Consider the following 22344-nt stretch of genomic DNA (forward strand, 5'->3'; position numbering starts at 1 on the left):
AAACTCTGAATGTTTTATTTTGGTATGTACAACTTTGAATATTATCTAATATGTTTTCTATTTCAATTTTAATTTTATATTTTCAAATTTCAATTAAAAATAATATTTTTTTAATTTTTTAAAAAAAATTATTTTTGAAAATATTCCGAGGAAGTGTATCCCTCGGAATATTCCGACGACATATTCCTCGGAATATTCTGAGGAATTTCCGACGAAAAAAGTCCTCGGAATATTCCGAGGAAATTCATTTCCTCGGAATTCCGTCGGAAATTTCCGAGGGATTTCCGAGGAAAGATGAATTTCCGAGGAGTTATTTCCGAGGATTTTTTTCGTCGGTATGTCGTCGGAATAGCGTTATTCCGACGACATACCGACGATTTTTTTCCTCAGTATGCCGCTATTTTCTTGTAGTGTACTACTGCAACAACTTACATAAAACACAAACCATGGTGGAATAGAAAAATAAATATAAGTTATATAACTTTTCTTCACTTGTTATACCAACACATCTTAAAGCAAATATTCGATCAAATCGTCCCATCAGGTTCTCGTCTGACAATCATTAATATATAGAAACAAGAAGATATTAGGGCCAAAATATTATGCAAAATGAAAAACACCTTAAATTTTATTTTTTTGAAAGGTTTTCATAAGAACACCTTAATTATAGGGAAATAAAATAGATATTACAATAATCATTTCAACAGCAACAACAACAGAAACAGCAGCAGCAGCAACAACAACAACAGCAACTACAATAAAAACATATTAATGCTTTTCATCAAGAACCCTAGTTTCTCTTATCCAGAATCATATCTTGCTTGTTTGATATCAAGAAAAACCCAGCCTTAACGTCAAGTCGATGGAACTCGAGATGGCCCCGCCTTGCTCCGTCGCAGTATCCTGCGGTGTCCGTTCCTCCAGCTGGCTAAGAAGCGGAAGCGTACGTAAGCCTTCCGATGGCATCGTCGGAAAGAGATACATCAGCTTCGGCTTCTCCTGCTGCCCAAACAAAACGTTAGTGTTTCTAGCCGGAGTCATTGCCGCAGATCCTTTGAGAAGCCTCCCTTGTTCATCTGTAGGACCACTACGGTAATTGTTCAAGTCAGAACTATTCATTGCCGGGAAAGCAGGATTAGGGTTACGGTTAAGGTTCGGGTAGTGGCGGAAGGTGGCAGGTGCGGGGGCAGCGGCAGATGATGAGAAGTTGGAGTAATGATGATTGGAGTGAAAAGTGTTGGTGTGTGTGATTAGGTCTTGAGGTGTGAAGAAGATTCTCTGACAAAGAGAACATTCTAGGGGGTTTGAAACTCGAGTGAGATCTTTTCTCATGCCAAATCCACCATTCATTTTCTGCAAAAGGATTGAGATTTAGAGGGAGAGATATGATATGGAGAAGCTAAGACACATATATTGAACTATTTATATACAAGTTTTTTTTCTTGGTAAAATTATGGCTCTGAATGGTAACATTTGATTAAGCGGTGCGGGACAAGCGGTTCAACTGCGGTGCGGTTCTAACCGTTATAAAAACATATAGATATATGGTATATGTAAAAAATTTTGTTAGCGGTGCGATGCGGGGCGGATTAAAACATTTGAAGCCTATATTTACAAGTTTTTGTGTGCAAGATATAGGATATGCATGAAGCCAGTCTTTTTTTTTTATGATGATGACATCCTTCTATTTGAGAAAATATATTTTCCATGTTTGTTGATATCATTATAATTTGGGTTGGGAAAAATATCCGTAAATCTGATTTGATTCGTTATTCATCTAGATTTGAACAAATCCGGATATCCGTAACTCTACAAATCAAAAGCAAATACTAATATGCAATATCCGTAAGAGACAAATCAAATCACAAATATTAAAAAAATTTAGGAACGAATATCCGATCCGATCCGTTAGTTATATGCATATATATATATATATATACATATATTTAAATTATTATATATACAAACTATATAATAATTATTATTTTTTATTGATTAAATTAATTATTTTAGTTATTAATTTTTAAGTAAATATTTTTAATTTTTTAATTTTATATTATTATTTTATATTATTTTAGATATTTTATTATTTAATAATTATTAATTTTATTTTATTTTTATTTTTTACGAAACGGATTGGATAGTCCGCGAATAATTGAAATTGTCACCAATATTCGAATTAACGAATATTTAAAATCTTACGGACCGAAACAGATTGAAAACTTAAATATTTGTACGGGACGAAGCGGATCACGGATAGTAAGATTTTTCTGGATATTTGCTCTGTGTCCAGGCCTAATCATAATTAATATGATAATGGTGAAATGTATAGCTTTAGCCATATGTCAACATGCATGAATTTATTTTAGAATTTTAGAAAAAATATGTTCTATAGAATTATGTATGTACATATGTCTTATCATATATAGAAGTCGAACATATTGTACGGAAAATTTAAGAGGCAAGCTGCTTTTAATGCTAATAGAAATTTAAGAATAATGATTTTGTTCATTTTGATAAGGATATTAATGGTATGTTAATGGTTTGTGGGAAAGTAATCCATCACTTTTGGAAAAAAAAAAAATATATATATATATAGATTATTTTGTTTTGTTTCAGGGAGTATACTTCTTAGTTTCTCTACTGTATTATGCAATATATTTTTGGTAAAATCGCAATGAGTTAATTATTCTGGTAAATACTAACACAAATGAATTATTTGTCGCTGGTCTTCCATGCGAGTTAATATTCCATTTAAGATGTTAAAGTTAAACTATCCAAACTTATTTGCCATAAAGATGAACCTTCATTCAGACGGAAAACTAAATTAATTACTTCGCTTATGTGCATCGACTAAATGGGTAAAATACTTGTATTAGTATGGAAAACAAATCTAAATACAAAGTCATAAATCATGAAAATGTGATTTAACAGGTTAAATTTGATTCAAAATTAATTAGTATAGGCTAGGAAAACAGAAAATTCTTCTATTCAAATTGTAAAATGTACATGTGATTCAATTCCGTACTTAGATTTTGATCCGCACGCTTGCGCGGATGTATTTTTTTTTTTTAAATATGATGCTATTTGTTTTTTATGTCATTATTTATGGTTGAGCAAAAAACTCAAATTCGAAGAATCAAACCGATCCCAATCCGAATAAGTACTACCAAATCTGAACCGAAATTGATTAAATATCCGAATTATTCAAAATTTTGGTATTTGAAGAACTGAAACCTAATCCGATCCGAACCGAAATATTTTGGGTATCCAAAATAGATTTATATACTTATATATATTAATAATTTATAGATTTAATATATATATAAAAACATCCAGAATTTATATGATACTTTTAAGTTCGTTTAAATACTTAAAAATATATATAAATAATCAAGCGTAAATATCTAAAATAGTTAAAATATACTCAAAACTCCAAAAAATACTTAAATAATTATTAATTCTCTATCCAAATATTTAAACCAACTCAATTTATATGTTAAGTTAGGTACTCTCACATATGTTATTCAAATTTATATGTAATATATTTTATTGTTTATAGATTTTTAAAAAATTAAAGCTTATAATAAATTTTAAATTTTTTAAAATAATTTAAATTGGTTATCCAAATCCGAACCGAATCCTCAAAGATCTGAACCGAACACGAAATTCCAAACAGACCCGAAAACTAACCCAAATGCCCACCCCTAATCACTATTATATATCTTATATGTGTCATCATAGGTTACAAAAATAGGTGTTATCATGTAACTAATCGTATTTTATACGTACCATCAAATAAGTAATCTTATAATTAATAATATTTTATACGTACAATCATATAAATAATCACATATATTATAATTTTAAATTTCAATATGAAATACAAAAACCATAATTTAAGTTGGTGTTTGAAATTGGGCTTTGTATTGTATTTTTTTATATATATTGAAAATATTTTTATAATGGTTATTGGAAAATATTTTAGTAAAAATCAAATTTTGAATATATGTATATTTTTGAATGAATTTTTGATATAAATCTATTTTAAATTATTATTTTGATTTGAATATGTATATCAAATAACATAAACCCATTAATTTTTAATATAATGTAATGGATTTTCAATTTTTTTAAAGGCATAAGCCCATTAATTTTTTTTCCTAACTTACTGCAATCCATATTTCCAAACATCACTAATTTTTTAACTGCTATCTATGTTGCCAAACAAAAGCTTAAAGTACTTCCATTTTAATAAGATAAATATGCAAAGAATTATTTCTAGGATCGTTATGCTACTAAATTATAAGAAAATGCTAAAAATGGACAAAATGTGATAGTAGTAAAATATAAAAGAAATAATATTTTGCATATGATGATGAATCAATGAAAAGATACAGCTGAACAAGCACATCAAGTTACACAGTTGGCTTTAAATTGGTTGTTTATTCAGCTTATACAACATGTTCATGCATATTCGTATACTTTCTGTTTCAAAAAAATGAAAATTTTAAATTTTTACGCGTATTAAAAAAAACATAGAATTTTGATTATCAATACATATTTTTTGTAATCTCCTATATGTTAAAATAGAAACATTGTCATTTAATGATTTCACACTACATTGGACACGTGATAGCTTCACATCAATTTTAATTTAAACATGCTGACATGTCGGTTTTACAATTATTTAGCAATTAATGCGTTCACACACTAACTTTTTTAATTCCATTGATGCAATTTAATGTGTTCACATTAATCTTTTTTACTCAGTTCATTTTTAATTTCTGCATTTTTAACTTTTGTATTAGTGAACTGATTTTTTTCTTCTGTACAACAACTGAATAATATCATTTGAAAGAAAGAAATTAGAAAATCATTAAGATTCACATCAAAAAAAAATGCTAAAATGAGAATGTTTTTAGAAATTGAAAGTTTTGTATCTTGCCAAAATTAGTCATTGTTGATGTTTCTGTACACGAAGACAATAAATAGTTGTGATTGATTATGAATTAAGAAAATTGAAGTAAAAAACACCACACATAAATTCGAATCTTTAGTTTAGCCAAATATTAATTTTCTTTACGAAGTTTTCATATCAGACCAAGAATTAGAAATATAATCAGATTGGTAGTATAATCATAAAACAGAAAAACTTAAAAAAAAAAGTTCATGAAATCGATTGAAAAACATAATTCATGTGCCTACCGAAGATATCACATTATTTTTCACGCAGCTCTAACACTTTTCACTCGATTGTATCGTGTTTTTATTATATTTACCGAGAATTTTTTATAAGAAAATATATGTTATTGGTTATACACTACGTCAGTTTTGCAACATGCCCAACAATATTGACACGACATCCAACTATTTTTACTGGTATTCTAAAAGTATGATCCAATAATTATATATGTTAAATAAGCCAATATTTGTTTTACATTTATTTTATTTTGCTTTATATTATTAGAAGAAAATAAGCATAGGTAAAATATATGGATCCGACGAATTGAACCGAAGTAGATTTGAAAGTAATACTAAACACAAACTAAAACTGATTAAGTACTCATATTGATCTAAAAGTTTAATATCCAGATAACCAAATTCGAGAAAACATCTAAATCACACTTATATATTTAAATATATTAATTATTTTAAATTTTATATCTATTAGATATTCAAAATATGAAAATATCTAAAAATTATCAACGTAGTCACAAGTAAATATCTAAAATAACAGAAAATATTCAAAATACTGCAAATATTTATTTTTTTCTCCATCCAACCCATATTTAAATTGAACTAATTTTTATGTAAATTTAAATATTTAGTCTTACATCATTCAAATTTTTATATTTTATATTATTTTATTTTTGGATTATGAGGATTTAAGTATATTTGGATTTTTGTTAAAAAAAATAATAATTAAGATGGATACCCGAACTCGAGTCTGAACTCCACAATGATTCGAACCAAATCCAAAATTTGTAAATATCAGAATACGATTTAAATTTCTAACTCTAAAAATCTGAAATCTGAATAGATCAACTGAATCCAAACGGATATATGTATGTTCATCTCTAAAAAAAACTATACAACAAATCTTTAGTACAACATACAATAAATAATCTAATAAATTATTTCTTGCGGGGATTACTACCTATTTAACTACTATTAATCAATAGAAATCCAATAAACATACTCATGTTTTTTGAAATTTACAATTTATTACTTAATGTATTGAAATATAAAAAATAAAAATTTTAAGAACCAATTTTTTCTAAAACGAAAATCTTACTAGTTACACAGCTGACTATTGATTGGTTGTTTATTCAGCCGATGAAACATGTTCATGCATATTCATGTACATACTTTTATGCGTATTAACCAAGAGGATAGTTGGTGATAGTAACTATAACACTGAAGATAATTAAAACCAGCCATGTTTGTTTGTTTCTTAACGATAATTAGGAGACTCACTTCCTCTTGCCGTTCCCAATAGTGAGGAACTCGAGCGTAACGTCAGGAGTAACTCTCGATGGTGCGGCAGCTTTTGTGGCCAAAGAGGAGGACGAAGGAGGAGGGAACTGAGTCCACTGAGTTGTAGATTGCCGGCCATTGTTTAGGACGACTGTGCTCGATCGGTTCTGTAAGAAATCAGCTGAGGAAGTGACTCGAACACTAGACCCAGCAACTGCTTTTCTTGAAAAACTCTGGTTCCTAGATATAGTGATTGGTCTCTCCTTGTTAAGCTGATTCAACAAAACAAAAAAAAGATTCTTTTTGTTAAATCCACAGTTCTCGAATCCTAGGATTAGGGCTGGATATAGGCACAACCGCATGAAACATTGACCTTGGTCCCTCTGAAAATTTTGAAGTTTATATATTTAAAGTATAGACTCCCAAAACTATGCAAATTTTATTATTAAAAATTTTAAAATATTTATAGTCTCTAAAATCTCAGATCTAGGCACAGTCGCACGAAACATCGAGATCTTCCCCAAAAATTTTGGAGGTTATATACTATCCCAAAACTATGAAAATTTTTATTAATTAAAATTCTTAAAATGTTTATAGTCCGCAAAATCTCGGATCCGGCCCTGCCTATGCCCATGATATATTACTTACAAGAACAAAAAAAGTAGGTTACTAACCGTGTCTCTAGATGCAAGAACGTTCTCTGAGGTTCTTGGTCTACTAGACCAATCAGCTTGAAGGCCAGTCCCTGAGCCAATTCTTCTGGTGTATGCCTCAAAAACACCTGAGAGTCTATCACGAGTGCCTTGCCCTGCTGAATATTATCCAACAATGTGTTAATATCAGAGCTTCTTCAACAAGTACCTCTATAACGATATATCTTTATCAAGAAGAAAAGTGAAGCTTACTTGAAGGCTTTTCTGCCTTCTCTGCAGATGGTGGAACTGGAATATTCAGAGGTGGTCTTAGGCTTGGCTATTCAGAACAGAGGAAAAGCATGAGAAGGTTGTTAATTACTCTATTGATATGATAAATGATTCTGCACATGTAGCTTCAGAATGATGGACTTACTCTTGGTCTAGCATTGGAACTGGAACTGGAGCCAAACTTGAGAATTTTCTTTAGAATTATTGAAAGATAAGAATAAGTGTATACCCTCTCGGATGAATAGGTCTCTGAAAAGCTTCTTTAAGTAGGAATAATCTGGTTTGTCTTCAAACCGTAACGAACGCACGTAGAGGCAGTACGACGTGAACTCAGGTGGAAAGTTTTTACTGAGGACCTCCACTGGTGTAAGTCTTTTCTTCTCGCTGATCTTGTCATACTTCTGCTTCTTGGTTCCTGCACGAAGTCCTTGCCATGGAAGGCTGGAAAGAGAAATTACAGATCAGAAACAAGTCTAATATACAATGAAGAGTAGACTTATTGATTTACCTTCCTCGGAGAAAATACATAAGCATGTAGCCAAGAGACTCCAGATCATCCCTCCTACTTTGCTCTGTTATATTAAAATACTAATTAAGAAACTGATGCAGTGACAAGTCTCTCAAGTGCATGCAAGTTGATGGTAACATGAGAAGAAAGAAACAAAAAAAACTAACCAATTCCAAGATGAGTGTTAACACTTGCATATCGAGCTGTTCCTGTAAGATTCTTGTTTTCTCTGAGAAGCAACAACACTTTCAAATTACCAAAAGTGAAACCCATCAAAGAACAACAACTGAACTTTGGGTATAGTTATTTAAGTTGAAATGTATTATTGTAATGCAACCTGGATAGTTTCTACCAATGTTCAAGAAATCGATAGGCGGCAACCAAGACCCATCAAGAAGTTATCAGGCTTAATATCAGGCTTAATTACGGAGGAATACTTAGAAATGTACAAATCGTACCCTGCTTGGCACATTGGCTGCAGTGTTGGAACTGTATCCTTTGATTAAACCAAAAAAAGAAAAAAAAAAGGAACAAGAATAATGTGAAAGAGACAAGAGCCAACCAAATCAAATGAGAAGTCAAAGAAGTTGTTGGAGTGTTTAGACTTTGCTTGTAAACTTAGTCTAGGTATAGACAAGTGAGAATGGTTAGGCTAAAAGTCTAAATATGTGTGTGTAGTAGTTAGAGAAAACTACTATAAATATGTGTATGTGGTATTGTTAGAATGTATCCAAGTCTAATAAGAAAAAGATTTGGAGAAGTAAAAATGTAGACAATCAAAGTATTCTCTTTTCTCTCTCTAACAACAACAACAAACTTGAGTGGGAGAGTAAAGAGAGTAAGTATGCTTGTGTTATGACATTGTAACACAAGTACAAAAACAGAGAGGTTGGCCGTGAGTTAAGTTAGTGGAGAGGTCAAGCCCAAAAGAAATTACAACATGCAGGACCGTCGGATCCGATGTGCGCAACATACTTTACATCGGTGGGAAACCCGATCTGGATATCTTGGTCTTTATCTTCATCTGAAATTATAAAATTTATTATATAAAGATCTGACTTGTGCTACAAGAAACGTCAAAATGTTGTGAATTATTGATGAGATGAGACTAACCGAAAATCTGAGTAATGTAGCGAAGACCTTTAAGAAGGCCTTTCACGGTCGTCATGATTTTCTGTTAGAAGTTCAGATGCTGCAACACTCTGAATGCGCCAAGCCCTAACTTGTAGAACAAATCAGCGTTTTCTGTAAAAAACCATTTGAAAACGTTCGACTTAACAAGGAATCTAACGAGATCATAGAATTTAAACCTTTATCGCATTGATTTTCATTTCTTCTGAAGAGAAAGAGAAACGAAAGAGAAAAAAAGTTGGAAACAGGGAGAGAGAGAATCAGAGATTAGGTTTCGGACACATTCTTGGTTGTGAAGAATAAAGAGAGCACTATATTTAATTTGCCAACAACACGACTTTTTCAAGTCTTTTTAAACAATTTGTTTTTTAATTAGATGCAGTTTAATTAAGCGTGTTTGAGTTGGAGTAGTGGAAAGATGAGTGACCTATCGGGAAGTGATTCGCGATAGCGTGCAAGTGAGGCCAAAGCATGTAAAAAGGTCGGGTGGTGATTGCAGGGTCAGTAAACAATGATTTCGAGCCTTCAGAAATTAACGGACCGACCGTCGGATGAGATGGGACCCACAGGCCGAGAGAGCGGGCGTGGGTGGCCCATTAGCCGTGGGCGGTCGGGGCGTTACAAAAAGATTAGGTTTCGCACACATTCTTGGTTGTGAAGAAGAAAGAGAGCACTATATTTAATTTGCCAACAACAAGACTTTCATTAGTATCTTTTTTTGGCAATTCTCTTACATAAACACAAACCATGGTAGAATAGAAAAATAAATATAAGTTATATAACTTTTCTTCACTTGTTATACCAACACATCTTAAAGCAAATATTCGATCAAATCGTCCCATCAGGTTCTCGTCTGACAATCATTAATATATAGAAACAAGAAGAATTTAGAGCAGCTCCATTCATTAGTATCTTTTTTTTTCATCCGAAGATTTTCATTGATAACATAGCAAGATACATGGTGAAACATTAAATATGGCGGAACACATACCGATCTCCGGAAACCAAAACCCAACAGTGGGAAGCTTAAGCTCAAAAAAATAGGACACGAACAGCTAAACAACACAAATAAACCATAAATACACCTTGTTAAAAGAATCCAAGAAACAAGCTAACAGAAGATAATAGAACAAGAACTTAATTGACTATGACTAGCCGGTCTTCTTGCTAAGAACAGAGCAAGAGAGCACGCACCGCAGAGGACTTCATGAAGAATAGCAGCACCCTCATCTGAACCACTCGGCTCACGATGACTACACATAAACCTCTTTATACTGTTTCAACACACAGAAGCCACAAAGGATAAACAAAGACAGTGTGACCAAGAAAATAACCTTATTCAAGGGACGGAGAAGGACCCTTAGAAACAGGGAGATGGAGAGGTGTCCTGAAACCAGCGTCTTCTCAAAGACAATACCAACCAACTGCTCATCCCACGCCACTGCCGCTGCTTCACCGTTGCTGAATCAAAGACCAACTATGAAAAACTCAACACTCCAAGCACAATTAATCGGATTCAAACGCAGACAAGAGGACCAAAACAGAAACTGAACGAAGAGGGACATAAGGCTAAAACCCAGCAGAATCCACCATGATAAATCAACGCTGAACTCCAACCAGCAAGTTCAGAACCACCAAAACGACGATTCACGAACTCTTCAACCCAGAACCTCTCGTTTTTTCGGATCCGAAGCTACCCAGAAAACTGACCACAGAAACTACAATAGAAGAAGAAAACACTCGGACTGGAACGACGATGACACTAACAGAGCCGTCACGCGCCGGTCAGAGGAGGAGCAACACCGGCGGCTGTAAGTTGAGGCAGATGAGGTCGAGAAAATATTAGGGTGATGAGACGGAATGCCATCCATTAGTATCTAAAGTGTAGTTTCTTATCACCAAATTAATAATATTATAGCATTATGTAGTTATATAATTAAATTTTAATTATTTTTAGAAGATTGAGTTATTGATGGATAGAGACATGGCATTAGAGGTGAATACGAGGTCCTTAAAATTAGCAAAAGAAGATACTTTGTGACTCTCTCTCCTATTTTCCTTTTCTTTTTCATTTTCTTTTAAAGTTTAGATATCCTTTACAAACTCCCTTTGGAGTTGCTCTTAGGGCCAAGATATTATGCAAAATGTAGAAGACCTTAAATTTTATGTAACATCTCGAGTTGTGATATGTGGAAAATGCTTAAGAGAATTGATTTGGCTATCTATATCACCAAAATTGACTTACTTTCTGTCACACATCCATTTAGAACTCCAGAGTTAAGCGTGCTTGGGCTGGAGTAGTGAAATGATGGGTGACCTATCGGGAAGTGATTCGCGATACCGTGCGAGTGAGGCCAAAGCACGGAAAAGGTCGGGTGGTGATTGCAGGGTCAGTAAACAAGACTCGAGAGCCTTGGAAAAGTAACGGACTGACCGTCTGATGGAATAGGGCCCACGGGCCGAGAGAGCGGACGTGGGTGGCCCATTAGCCGTGGGCGGTCGGGGCGTTACATTTTATTTTATTGAAAGGTTTTCATAAGAATACCTTAATTATAGGAAAATAAAATAGATATTACAATAATCATTCCAACAGCAACAACAACAGAAACAACAGCGGCAACAACAACAACAACTACAATAAAAACATATTAATGCTTTTCATCAAGAACCCTAGTTTCTCTTATCCAGAATCATATTTTGCTTGTTTGATATCAAGAAAAACCCAACCTTAACGTCAAGTCGATGAAACTCGAGTTGGCCCCGCCTTGCTCCGTTGCAGTATCCTGCGGTGTCCGTTCCTCCAGCTGGCTAAGAAGCGGAAGCGTACGTAAGCCTTCCGATGGCATCGTCGGAAAGAGATCCATCAGCTTCGGCTTCTCCTGCTGCCCAAACAAAACGTTAGTGTTTCTAGCCGGAGTCATTGCCGCAGATCCTTTGAGAAGCCTCCCTTGTTCATCTGTAGGACCACTACGGTAATTGTTCAAGTCAGAACGATTCATTGCCGGGAAAGCAGGATTAGGGTTACGGTTAAGGTTCGGGTAGTGGCGGAAGGTGGCAGGTGCGGGGGCAGGTGCGGGGGCAGGTGCAGGGGCAGGTGCGGGGGCAGGTGCGGCGGCAACGGAAGATGATGAGAAGTTGGAGTAATAATGATTGGAGTGAAAAGTGTTGGTGTGTGTGATTAGATCTTGAGGTGTGAAGAAGATTCTCTGACAAAGAGAACATTCTAGGCGGTTTGAAACTCGAGTGAGATCTTTTCTCATGCCAAATCCAGCATTCATTTTCTGCAAAAGGATTGAGATTTAGAGGGAGAGATAGCTATATGATATGAAGAAGCTAAGACACATATATTGAACTATTTATATACAAGTTTTTTTCTTGGTAAAATTTTATATACAAGTTTTGTGTACAAGAGATAGGATATGCATGATGCCAGCCTTCTATTCGAGGAAATATCTTTTCCATGTTTGTTGATATCATCATAATTGGGGCTGGGAAAGATATCTATAAATCTGATTCGATTCGTTATTTGTCTTGATTTGAACAAATCCAGATATCCGTAAAACTCTACGAATCAAAGCAAATACTAATATGCAATATCCGTAAGAAAAAAAAAAGCAAATCACAAATATAAAAAAATTAGGAACGAATATCTGATCCGATCCGTTAATTATATACATATATTTAAATAATTATATTTACAAACTATATAAATTTTTTTTACGACGCCCATCTTCTAAGATCAAGTGGTAGGCGGGTCTGAGTCGTTCCGAAGAGACGCTCTGTTCGGCTGGATCTGATCTATATGGGAAAAAGAGTACTGTTACATCTCGCCTCCTTAGCGAGAGAATCTGCACGCAAATTCCTAGTCTTGGGTATGCGGGTGATTCTGAATTCCAAAAAACCGTCTCTTAGAAGTCGGAATGAAACTAGCTCGGAGGCAAAGGCCGGCCAGTCGAAAGGGTTTGCAATCATGTCCACCAGTTCGGAGCGATCCGTCTCCATTTGGACCGCGGTGCAATGTAACTCTCGTAAACAAGACATTGCCCATATGAATCCTTCCATCTCTGCATGGAGGGCTGATAGGCTTTTCCGGCATCATTGTAATCCAAATCTTTCGACTCCCATTGGGTCGTTGTAGAACCACCCTAGTCCACTGACCGTGCCATCATCGCTCCATGACACATTTGACAGGTCGGGCGTTGGGGGGCCACAGTGAGAGTTAAGGTAACTGACGGAGCAGATCGTGCCTCCTCTTCCTCTTCGTCCTCAGGTAAGCAATTATAAAATTATTATATTTTATTTAATATTTTTATTTATTAAATTAACTATGTTAGTTATTAAATTATTTTAAGTAAATGTATTTAATTTTTTTGTTATATATTATTATTTTATATTATTTTAGATATTTTATTATGTAATAATTATTAATTTTATTTTATTTTTAATTTTTTGACGAAACGGATCGGATAGTCCGCGAATAATTGAAATTGTCACGGATATTCAAACTAACGAATACTTAAAATCTTACGAATCGAAGCGGATTGAAAACTTGTATGGTGGTACGTAGCGGATCACAGATAATAAGATTTTTTCGGAAATCCGTTCCGTGCCCATCATAATTAATATGATAATGATGAAATGTATAGCTTTAGCGATATGTCAACTTGCATGAATTTATTTTAGAATTTTAGAAAAAATATTTTCTATAGAATTATGTATGTACATATGTCTTATCATATATAGTAGTCGAGCATGTTGTACGGAAAATTTAAGAGGTAAGATGCTTTTAATGCTAATAGAAATATTAGAATAATGATTTTGTGGATATTAATGGTATGAAAATTGTTTGTGGGAAAGTAATCCATCACTTATATACGGTGAAACTCTATAAATTAATAATGTTGGAATTACACCAAAATTATAAAAAAAAATTTAATAATTTATAGAGATATTAATTTATCGATATACTAATTGAATCAAAAACTCAATTTCAGACTATAAAATTATATTATTTTATAAAAAATTTTAGTGTATATTAATTTATAAAGTATTAATTTAAAGAGGTTATACTGTATATATTATTTTGTTTTGTTTCAGGGAGTATATTTCTTAGAGCATGGTGGAAGCCCCTTGGTCCAGTGGTTTGACCAAGGGTTCATTAATGCTTCTACACCAGGAGGTCTGAGTTTCAATTCCCGGAAAAGACGAAATTATGCGAATTAAAGGAGAAAAGACTTACAAGAGATCTACAACATGGCGCAAAGAGTACCGTCAAGTGTGGATCCGATAGGGCGGCATATGTGATGCAGTCATGCGTGAATCTTCATACGGCAGGTAGAATTGTCGGCTATAGAATCGTCTGTAATATTTCTCATAGTTGTAATAGCATAATTATCCAGCGCTAAAAAAAAAAAAAAAATTTCTTAGAGCATAACTAATGGGGAGTTCTTAAAGTGAGGTTTTTAGCGGAATATAATAAGCCGTCTCTTAATTTTTAAGAGCCCGTTCTTAGCTTTTTTGGTTAAAAATTAAGAGACGGTTTCTTATATTCCGCTAAGAACTTCACTCTAAGAACCATCCATTAATCATATTCTTAGTTTCTCTACTGTATTATACAATATATTTTTTCGGTCAAATCTTAATGAGTTATTCTGGTAAATACCTATGTTACATGGAAACGGAAGCGGGTGTGTGGAAGCGGAAGCGTATAGAAGCGCAGAAGCGAGATTTAAAAAAAAATTAGGAAGCGGGTACGTGTTGGAAGTGTATCCATATATATATACACACATATATATACATATATAAGAATTTTTTAAAAAAAATCTAGAACTAAAATTATATGATTTAAATTTAAAATAGAGCATTTATTCATTTATAATAATTTTAAATAATTTCATATTAAATATGTGAAAACACACATAAATTAAATTCAAAATAAATTATTATATTAATTATTTTAATACTTTATAATTAATTAACATATTATATTTGGATTTTATATAAATTAAAGACTATAATTTTTTTTATTGATATAAAATATTGTGTTTTTTTAAAAAAAATAATGGAAACGTGATTCCAAAACGGAATCGTAAGCTTCCAACTTGTTTTTAAAAAGAATATTTTAGAAGCGTTTTGAAAACGAGATTCCATAAGCTTTTACAAGGTTCCGATTCCGATTCCGGTTTCAAAGCGGACGTCCGATGAAGCTTCCGTGCAACGTTGGTAAATACTAACACAAATGAATTATTTGTTGCTGGTCTTCCATGCGAGTTAATATTCCATTTAAGTGTTAAAGTTAAACTATCCAAACTTATTTGCCATAAAGATGAACCTTCAGACGGAAAACTAAATTAATTACTTAGCTTATGTGCATCGACTAAATGGGTAAAATAGTTTCATGGTATTAGTATGGAAAACAAATCTAAATACAAAGTCATAAATCATGAAAATATGATTTAACTGGTTAAATTAGATTCAAAATTAATTAGTAAGCACATCGGTAAAACAGAAAATTATTATATTCAAATTGTAAAATGTACATGGGATTGAATTTCATATATGCAAAGATTTATTTCTAGGATTGTTATATTACTAAATCAGAAATTATAAGAAAATGTTAAAAGTGGACGAAATGTGGTAGTAAATATAAAAGAAATAATCTTTTGCATATGATGATGAATCAATGAAAAAGATACAGCTGAAAGTTGTCCAAAAAAAAAAAAAAAAAGACAGCTGAACAAGCACATCAAGTTACACAGTTGGCTATAAATTGGTTTTTATTCAGCTTATAAAACATGTTCATGCATATTCATATACTTTGTTTCAAAAAATGTAAATTATAATTAAAAAAAAATGTACATTATAAAACTTTCACACATATTAAAAAACATATATAATTTTGATTATCAATACATATATTTTGTAATTAACAATTAATGAATAGAATTCCAATAAACATAGTTATATTTTTTGAAATTTACAATTTATTACTTAATGTAATGAAAATATATAAAAAAAAAATTTAAAAACCATTTTTTTCTAAAACGAAAATCTTACTAGTTACACGGCTGACTATTGATTGGTTGTTTATTCAGCCAATGAAACATGTTCACGCATATTCATGTACAGTGACGGATCTAGAAATTCTTTTAATTGGGGGCACAATATTATAAATATATTATATTTTTTAATATTAACGTTTTAGATAATATTATTTCCGTTTCACTAAAATATATATTTTAGAAAAAAAATTTGTTTCACAAAAATAGAAGTTTTATGTTTTCTATAAAAAAATGTAAACTTCAATAAAATTAATTGACTTTATTGAATTACTATTGGTTAAAAGTTATTGAAACTTGAAAATTACAGAAAACGATACATTTAATATAGTGATTTAATATGTTTTCTTAATATGTGTGAAAACACTAGAAAATATATCTTTGTGAAACGGATAGAGTATTATATATTAGCCAAATAGTAATTAAATATTTATTTTAAAGTATAATTCTTTTTTATTTTTTGTGAATCATCTTTTTGTTCATGAAAAAATACTTAGGTTGTTTTAAAAATTTATTCTCTATCGACTCTAGTATAAAAATAATTGAATAAAAGTATGAAATAGTTTCAAAGAGCAAGAAGGAAAAAAATCATGCAAAACAAATTAAACACAGAGAGAATAGATTACGTTTCATTTAATGGGACCGCAAGAAACTAATATGGCAGGAAATAAAATGTTATATTAAAAGCTTCTGGCGAGGAAAATCGAACCTTTCACACAAGCTAGAAACAGGGCAAACTTAAACAACTGAGATATTTGACCAAAGAGCACGAACATTAAACACAAAATTTATATAATCAGTCGGGGGCACGTGACCCCGTACCCATCAACGTACGTCCGCCCCTGTTCATGTACATACTTTTATGCGTATTAACCAAGAGGATAGTTGGTGATAGTAACTATAACACTGAACATAATTAAAACCAGCCATGTTTGTTTCTTAACGATAATATTGAGACTCACTTCCTCTTGTCGTTCCCAATAGTAAGGAAATCGAGCGTCACGTCAGGAGGAAGTCTCGATGGTGCTGCAGATTTTGTGGCTAAAGAGGACGACGGAGGAGGGAACTGAGTCCTCTGAGTTGTAGCTGGCCGGCCATTGTTTAGGACGACTCTGCTCGATCGGTTCTCTAAGAAATCAGCTGAGGAAGTGGCTCGAACACTAGACCCAGCAACTGCTTTTCTTGATAAACTCTGGTTCCTAGATATAGTGATTGGTCTCTCCTTGTTAAACTGTTTCAACAAAACAAAAAAGGTTCTTTTTGTTAAGTCCATTGTTCTCAAATCCTAGGATTAGGGCGGATCTACGCACAGTCGCATGAAACATTGACCTTGCTCCCCCGAAAATTTTGGAGGTTATATACATAAAGTATAGACTCCCAAAACTATGAAAAAATTTATTATTAAAATTTTTAAAATGTTTATAGCCTCCAAAATTTTTTGATCAAATGAAACTTTGTATAGTTAAAATTCTTAAAATGTTTTTAGTCCCCAAAAATCTCCGGCCATGCCTATGCCTATGATATATAACTTACAAGAACAAAAGAAGTAGGTTACTAACCGTGTCCCTAGATGCAAGAACGTTCTCTGAGGTTCTTGGTCTACTAGACCAATCAGCTTGAAAGCCAGTGCCTGAGCCAGTTCTTCTGGTGTATGCCTCGAAAACACCTGAGAGTCTATCACGAGTGCCTTGCCCAGCTGAATATTATCCAACAATGTGTTAATATCAGAGCTTCTTCAACAAGGACCTCTATAACGATATATCTTTATCAAGAAGAAAAGTGAAGCTTACTTGAAGGCTTTTCTGCCTTCTCGGCAGATGGTGGAACTGGAATATTCAGAGTTGGTCTTAGGCTTGGCTATTAAGAACAGAGAAAAAGCATGAGAAGGTTGTTACTCTATTGAAACGATAAATGATTCTGTACATATAGCTTCAGAACGGTGGACTTACTCTTGGTCTGGCATTGGAACTGGAGCCGAACTGGGGATACCTCAGTATTGTCCAATCGAATACATAGTCAAACTGGTAACCTGCACACATGAGAATCAAATCAGTTTCTTGAGAATGTTCATTAGAATTATTGAAAGATAGAGAATAAGTGTATACCCTCTCGGATGAATAGGTCTCTGAAAAGCTTCTTTAAGTAGGAATAATCAGGTTTGTCTTCAAACCGTAACGAACGCACGTAGAGGAAATAAGATGTGAACTCAGGTGGAAAGTTTTTACAGAGGACCTCCACTGGTGTAAGTCTTTTCTTTTCGCTGATCTTGTCATACTTCTGCTTCTTGGTTCCTGCACGAAGTCCTTGCCATGGAAGGCTGAAAAGAGAAATTACAGATCAGAAACAAGTCTAATATACAATGAAGAGTAGAAAAGAGTAGACTTATTGATTTACCTTCCTCGGAGAAAATACATAAGCATGTAGCCAAGAGACTCCAGATCATCCCTCCTACTTTGCTCTGTTATATTAAAATACTAATTAAGAAAGTGTCAAGTCTCTCAAGTGCATGCAAGTTGATGGTAACATGAGAAGCAAGAAACAAAAAAAAAGACTAACCAATTCCAAGATGGGTGTTAACACTTGCATACCGAGCTGTTCCTGTAAGATTCTTGTTATCTCTGAGAAGCAACAACACTTTCAGATTAGCAAAGTGAAAGCCATCTAAGAAAACAACTCAACTTTGGGTAGCTAAACAAACTGTTGCAATGCAACCTGGATAGTTTCTACCAATGTTGAAAAATCACTAGGCGGTAACTAGGCGCTTTATAGGGAATTACTGATTTGCCGCTTTAGAACAACTTTCTACATGAGGAGACAGAGTAGGTACCTGTAAGGAATATGCTTGTGTGTTTGAAGATCTCTATACTTTTTCGCTAGCCCATAGTCAATGATGTAAACCTGTAAAGTAATAGACCCAGATGGTATTTAAACCAAATTTATGAAAAATACTCAAGCTCTCAAACTGTACTCACCTGGTTAGCTTTGCGGCCAAGACCCATCAAGAAGTTATCTGGCTTAATATCACGGTGAAGAAAGCCTCGCACATGCATATACTCCACTCTGTTTAACTACCGTATACAAAAATTGAAACCATAGTGTAAGCACATGGAATCAAGTAGAAGAAAAGGAACAAAAATGAACTACTACCATCTGATCAGCGAGCATTAGAACAGTCTTGAGGGAGAAAGAACGACTGCAATAGTTGAAAAACTCCTCCAAACTAGGACCAAGAAGGTCGATCACCATACAGTTGTATTCACTCTCAACCCCAAACCATTTAAGGTGAGGAATACCAGCTTCAATAACACAAAATACATAATTATATAAACATTAAGAAACAAGATTGAAGAGTGAAGAGTCAAAAGCAAAAAAAAACATACTTCCTCCTTGGAGAAGCATATAAAGCTTAGACTCATAATGAAGCTGAGGATGCCTAGATCGAAGAGGCTCCTAACAAATATCAACACACAGAAGGGGTGAGAGACATTAACATAATCAGCTTTTAACCAGTGTTCTAAAAACGGTCTAGGTGGACTAAACAATTTTTTTTTTTTGCTTAAGAGGACTAAACAATTTTTACAAACTTAGTTTTTTAAAAAAATCAGTCTAAGCGTTAGGCGCTGGCATAAATATTAATCCTCTCTAACCACGGCCTAGCGATTTCTTGAACATTGCTTTATAATACTAAACTAGAATCAATTGGCACTTACGAGCTTAACAGCAACTTCATCTCCAGTTTGTACATTCACTCCTGAACCAAAGCATATAAAAGTTACAAAAAAAAAAGTAGAGACAAACAAGAAAATAAAAAAATGAATCAATTACCAAGAAAGATTTCACCAAAGGATCCACTTCCAAGCTTCCGACCAAGCTTGAACTTGCCACCAACCACCCGATCCATTCTTCTTTTATTACAAATCTCCGATCAAAAACCAACCCTTTTAAAAACTTCTTCTTCTTCTATGTATCCAACCCCAATTCAATTCAATTCAATGAAAAACCTTTGATCACCAATCAAAAGTTTTTTTTTAAACCCAAAATCGAATTTGCGGAATAAACCCCGAAAGTATTCAACTTTACAAACTTAGCTTCTGCTACAACCAAAACTAACATCACCCATTTACATAACCATCATGATCGAGCTGTTACCGACATCTTTAGAGACCAAAGCTTGAGACTTTAGGACAAAGAGGAGAAGAAGAAAAACGCGGAGAGAAACGTTAACGGTTGACAAAGAATTGGTCTTTAGACTGCTAGACGGATTGGGTAGAGCTCGATTCAATTTATATATATTCTTTGGAAACATCAAATCACAAGAGCCTCAGAGACTTTTTTTTTATGATTTCATAGTTTGCCTTATCTTGAATAGACAGAAAAGTCAATAACTCTTAGCTTTAATTGCGTGCTAATTTGTACTTACTCTCTCTCTCTCTCTCTCTCTCTCTACACATGGTAATGTAATCAAATGTTTCTCTTTTTATTTTTTTGTATTATTATTAATAGAAACTTTTGAGTCACCGTTAAAATATAGGAAACCAACATTAAGTTCCATCATTTATAATATTGATTCTTATATTAAATCACATATTTGAGCTTGGAATTGGATGCCTTTGTTTTTTTTTTCTTCTTACTTTCGTCGGCAATATTGATTCTAATTAGCAAGGTATATTTTCCAGTGTCATGCACTTAGACTATTTTTATAATTTATTGTTAATGCCATTGCAATTATCTAATTTTGATAGTATTATAATCTTTAGAGTTGTTTTCGGTTAATAGTTATCTTCTACTGAATATGGTGTCATCCAACAAAATATGTTAATTTTAATCTTGTCTTTTGTTTACATTTTTATTCACTAACCCTGTCAAACATGCAGTACTAATAGCTGATTTTTTCAAACCAACCAAGATATATTATTCTAAAGAGTTAAAGTTGAGATAAGATCATAAGAAACATCGAAAGATAAAAATTGAATAATGTTTCAAGAAAGTTAACAAAAACAAATGATTAATTTTAGTATTTATAAAATTGCTTATAATTGTCGTAGAACTCAACTATAACAATGAAAACAAAACTGTGTAAAAACTTGTGGAATAAACCAATTTCATTCTTTTTTTCTCGAGTAGTCATTTTTAAGTTTTTATCATAAAAATGGCCCTAAAAAAATGACCAAAATAATTTTTTTTTATTTTGAAATTTTTAATATTTATTTTTTATTTTTAAAAATTTGAAATCTTATACCCAAAACTTCACCTCTTAACTCTAAACCTTAAGTCCAGATTAGTTAAATCTATGATAAAAATACATTTTTATCTTTTAATAAAACTTTGGTCATTTTCTCTGAGGACTATTTTTGCGACAAAAACTTAAAAAGTGTTATCTTATAGAATTTCTCTCGTTTCTCCTGGGCAATAAAAAATAAAAACGACGTTTGAAGTGAATTGTTTCCTTAAAATTTGCCAAGTAAATGTTAAAAAGTTGCTTTACAAGAAACTAAGACGCAAGATAAAAACATCAATGAGCTATATGACTTCAGTAAAGTTCAGAATAAAATGATCATTGCAACCATACGTTATATCTTTCTTATTAGTTATGCCATATGAAATCTAAACGGTAAAGTGAAAGTTTTATGCGATGACACAGGTTGATTATATAGAAAATCCAATAGAACTATTCTATAAACAATGTGTGTTGGGCAAAAGATTATCAATTTATGTAGAATTACTTATTCCATTAATTACACGGATTGCTACAAGTTTTGGAAAAATGGTTATAAATGATCAAAACACAAAGCTTAATGTTATTCTTGCTGTTATTATTACTATACCTAGCATGTAGAAGTGTGAATGTTTGTGTCTTCAGTCTTCACTCTTTATACCTTGCTATGTGCTCCTAAGGATCAGATTCAATAAGCTACGGTTGTAAAATGTAACGAAGGATCCCAATTTCGAAGTTCGTATATAAACCCTTGAAAGGTCAAATTATTAAACAAATAGTTTTACGTTAATCGTGAGCGCATTTACTCTTAAATCCCAATATATCACATCCACTTACTTGAAAAAAAAAACAAGTGATTTAAAAAAACAAGTGTGAAAGAAAGAGAAGAAGGCAAAGAAGGAGATGGTGAGAGTCTCTAAGGAAGCCCTTTGGGTCATGAAATCTTTCGCAATGTCATTGCAATCATCTTCAACAATATGAGCTACAAAATGTTCAAAAAAAAAAAAAAAAACAATATGAGCTTCTTCA

General features: G+C 32.8%; 3 protein-coding genes and 1 pseudogene across 3 annotated transcripts; all 4 read right to left on the reverse strand.

Annotated features, from left to right (window-relative positions):
• Positions 1-831: 831 nt before the first annotated feature.
• Positions 832-1350, reverse strand: LOC106309412. The gene has a single exon (XM_013746438.1). It carries the CDS (start codon positions 1348-1350, stop codon positions 832-834), a length of 519 nt encoding a protein of 172 aa, XP_013601892.1.
• Positions 1351-6461: 5111 nt separating this feature from the next.
• LOC106309413 lies at positions 6462-8184 on the reverse strand (annotated as a pseudogene).
• A 3563-nt stretch (positions 8185-11747) lies between these two features.
• LOC106311911 lies at positions 11748-12371 on the reverse strand. The gene has a single exon (XM_013749240.1). The coding sequence runs from the start codon at positions 12318-12320 to the stop codon at positions 11754-11756; it is 567 nt and encodes a 188-aa protein (XP_013604694.1). The 5' UTR covers positions 12321-12371; the 3' UTR covers positions 11748-11753.
• Positions 12372-16826: 4455 nt separating this feature from the next.
• On the reverse strand, positions 16827-20471 carry LOC106311910 (casein kinase I-like). Its single transcript, XM_013749239.1, has 13 exons — positions 19926-20471; positions 19811-19851; positions 19481-19550; positions 19248-19396; positions 19073-19168; positions 18928-18998; positions 18657-18718; positions 18495-18558; positions 18206-18417; positions 18050-18129; positions 17891-17957; positions 17660-17796; positions 16827-17331 (listed from the first exon to the last, which is right to left on the reverse strand). The coding sequence occupies exons 1-13, from the start codon at positions 19999-20001 to the stop codon at positions 17059-17061; spliced, it is 1398 nt and encodes a 465-aa protein (XP_013604693.1). The 5' UTR covers positions 20002-20471; the 3' UTR covers positions 16827-17058.
• Positions 20472-22344: the final 1873 nt, after the last annotated feature.

This window comes from Brassica oleracea, chromosome C8, assembly GCF_000695525.1.
Source record: "Brassica oleracea var. oleracea cultivar TO1000 chromosome C8, BOL, whole genome shotgun sequence".
Classification (NCBI taxonomy): Eukaryota; Viridiplantae; Streptophyta; class Magnoliopsida; order Brassicales; family Brassicaceae; genus Brassica; species Brassica oleracea.

Coding starts and splice junctions, on each gene's coding strand:
- LOC106309412 (XM_013746438.1), bottom strand. CDS start 1,350: ATGAATGGTGGATTTGGCATGAGAAAAGATCTCACTCGAGTTTCAAAC.
- LOC106311911 (XM_013749240.1), bottom strand. CDS start 12,320: ATGAATGCTGGATTTGGCATGAGAAAAGATCTCACTCGAGTTTCAAAC.
- LOC106311910 (XM_013749239.1), bottom strand. CDS start 20,001: ATGGATCGGGTGGTTGGTGGCAAGTTCAAGCTTGGTCGGAAGCTTGGA. Junction 19,852..19,925: donor CTTTGGTGAAATCTTTCTTG/GTAATTGATTCA, acceptor GCTTTGGTTCAG/GAGTGAATGTACAAACTGGA. Junction 18,559..18,656: donor TAACACCCATCTTGGAATTG/GTTAGTCTTTTT, acceptor TTAATATAACAG/AGCAAAGTAGGAGGGATGAT.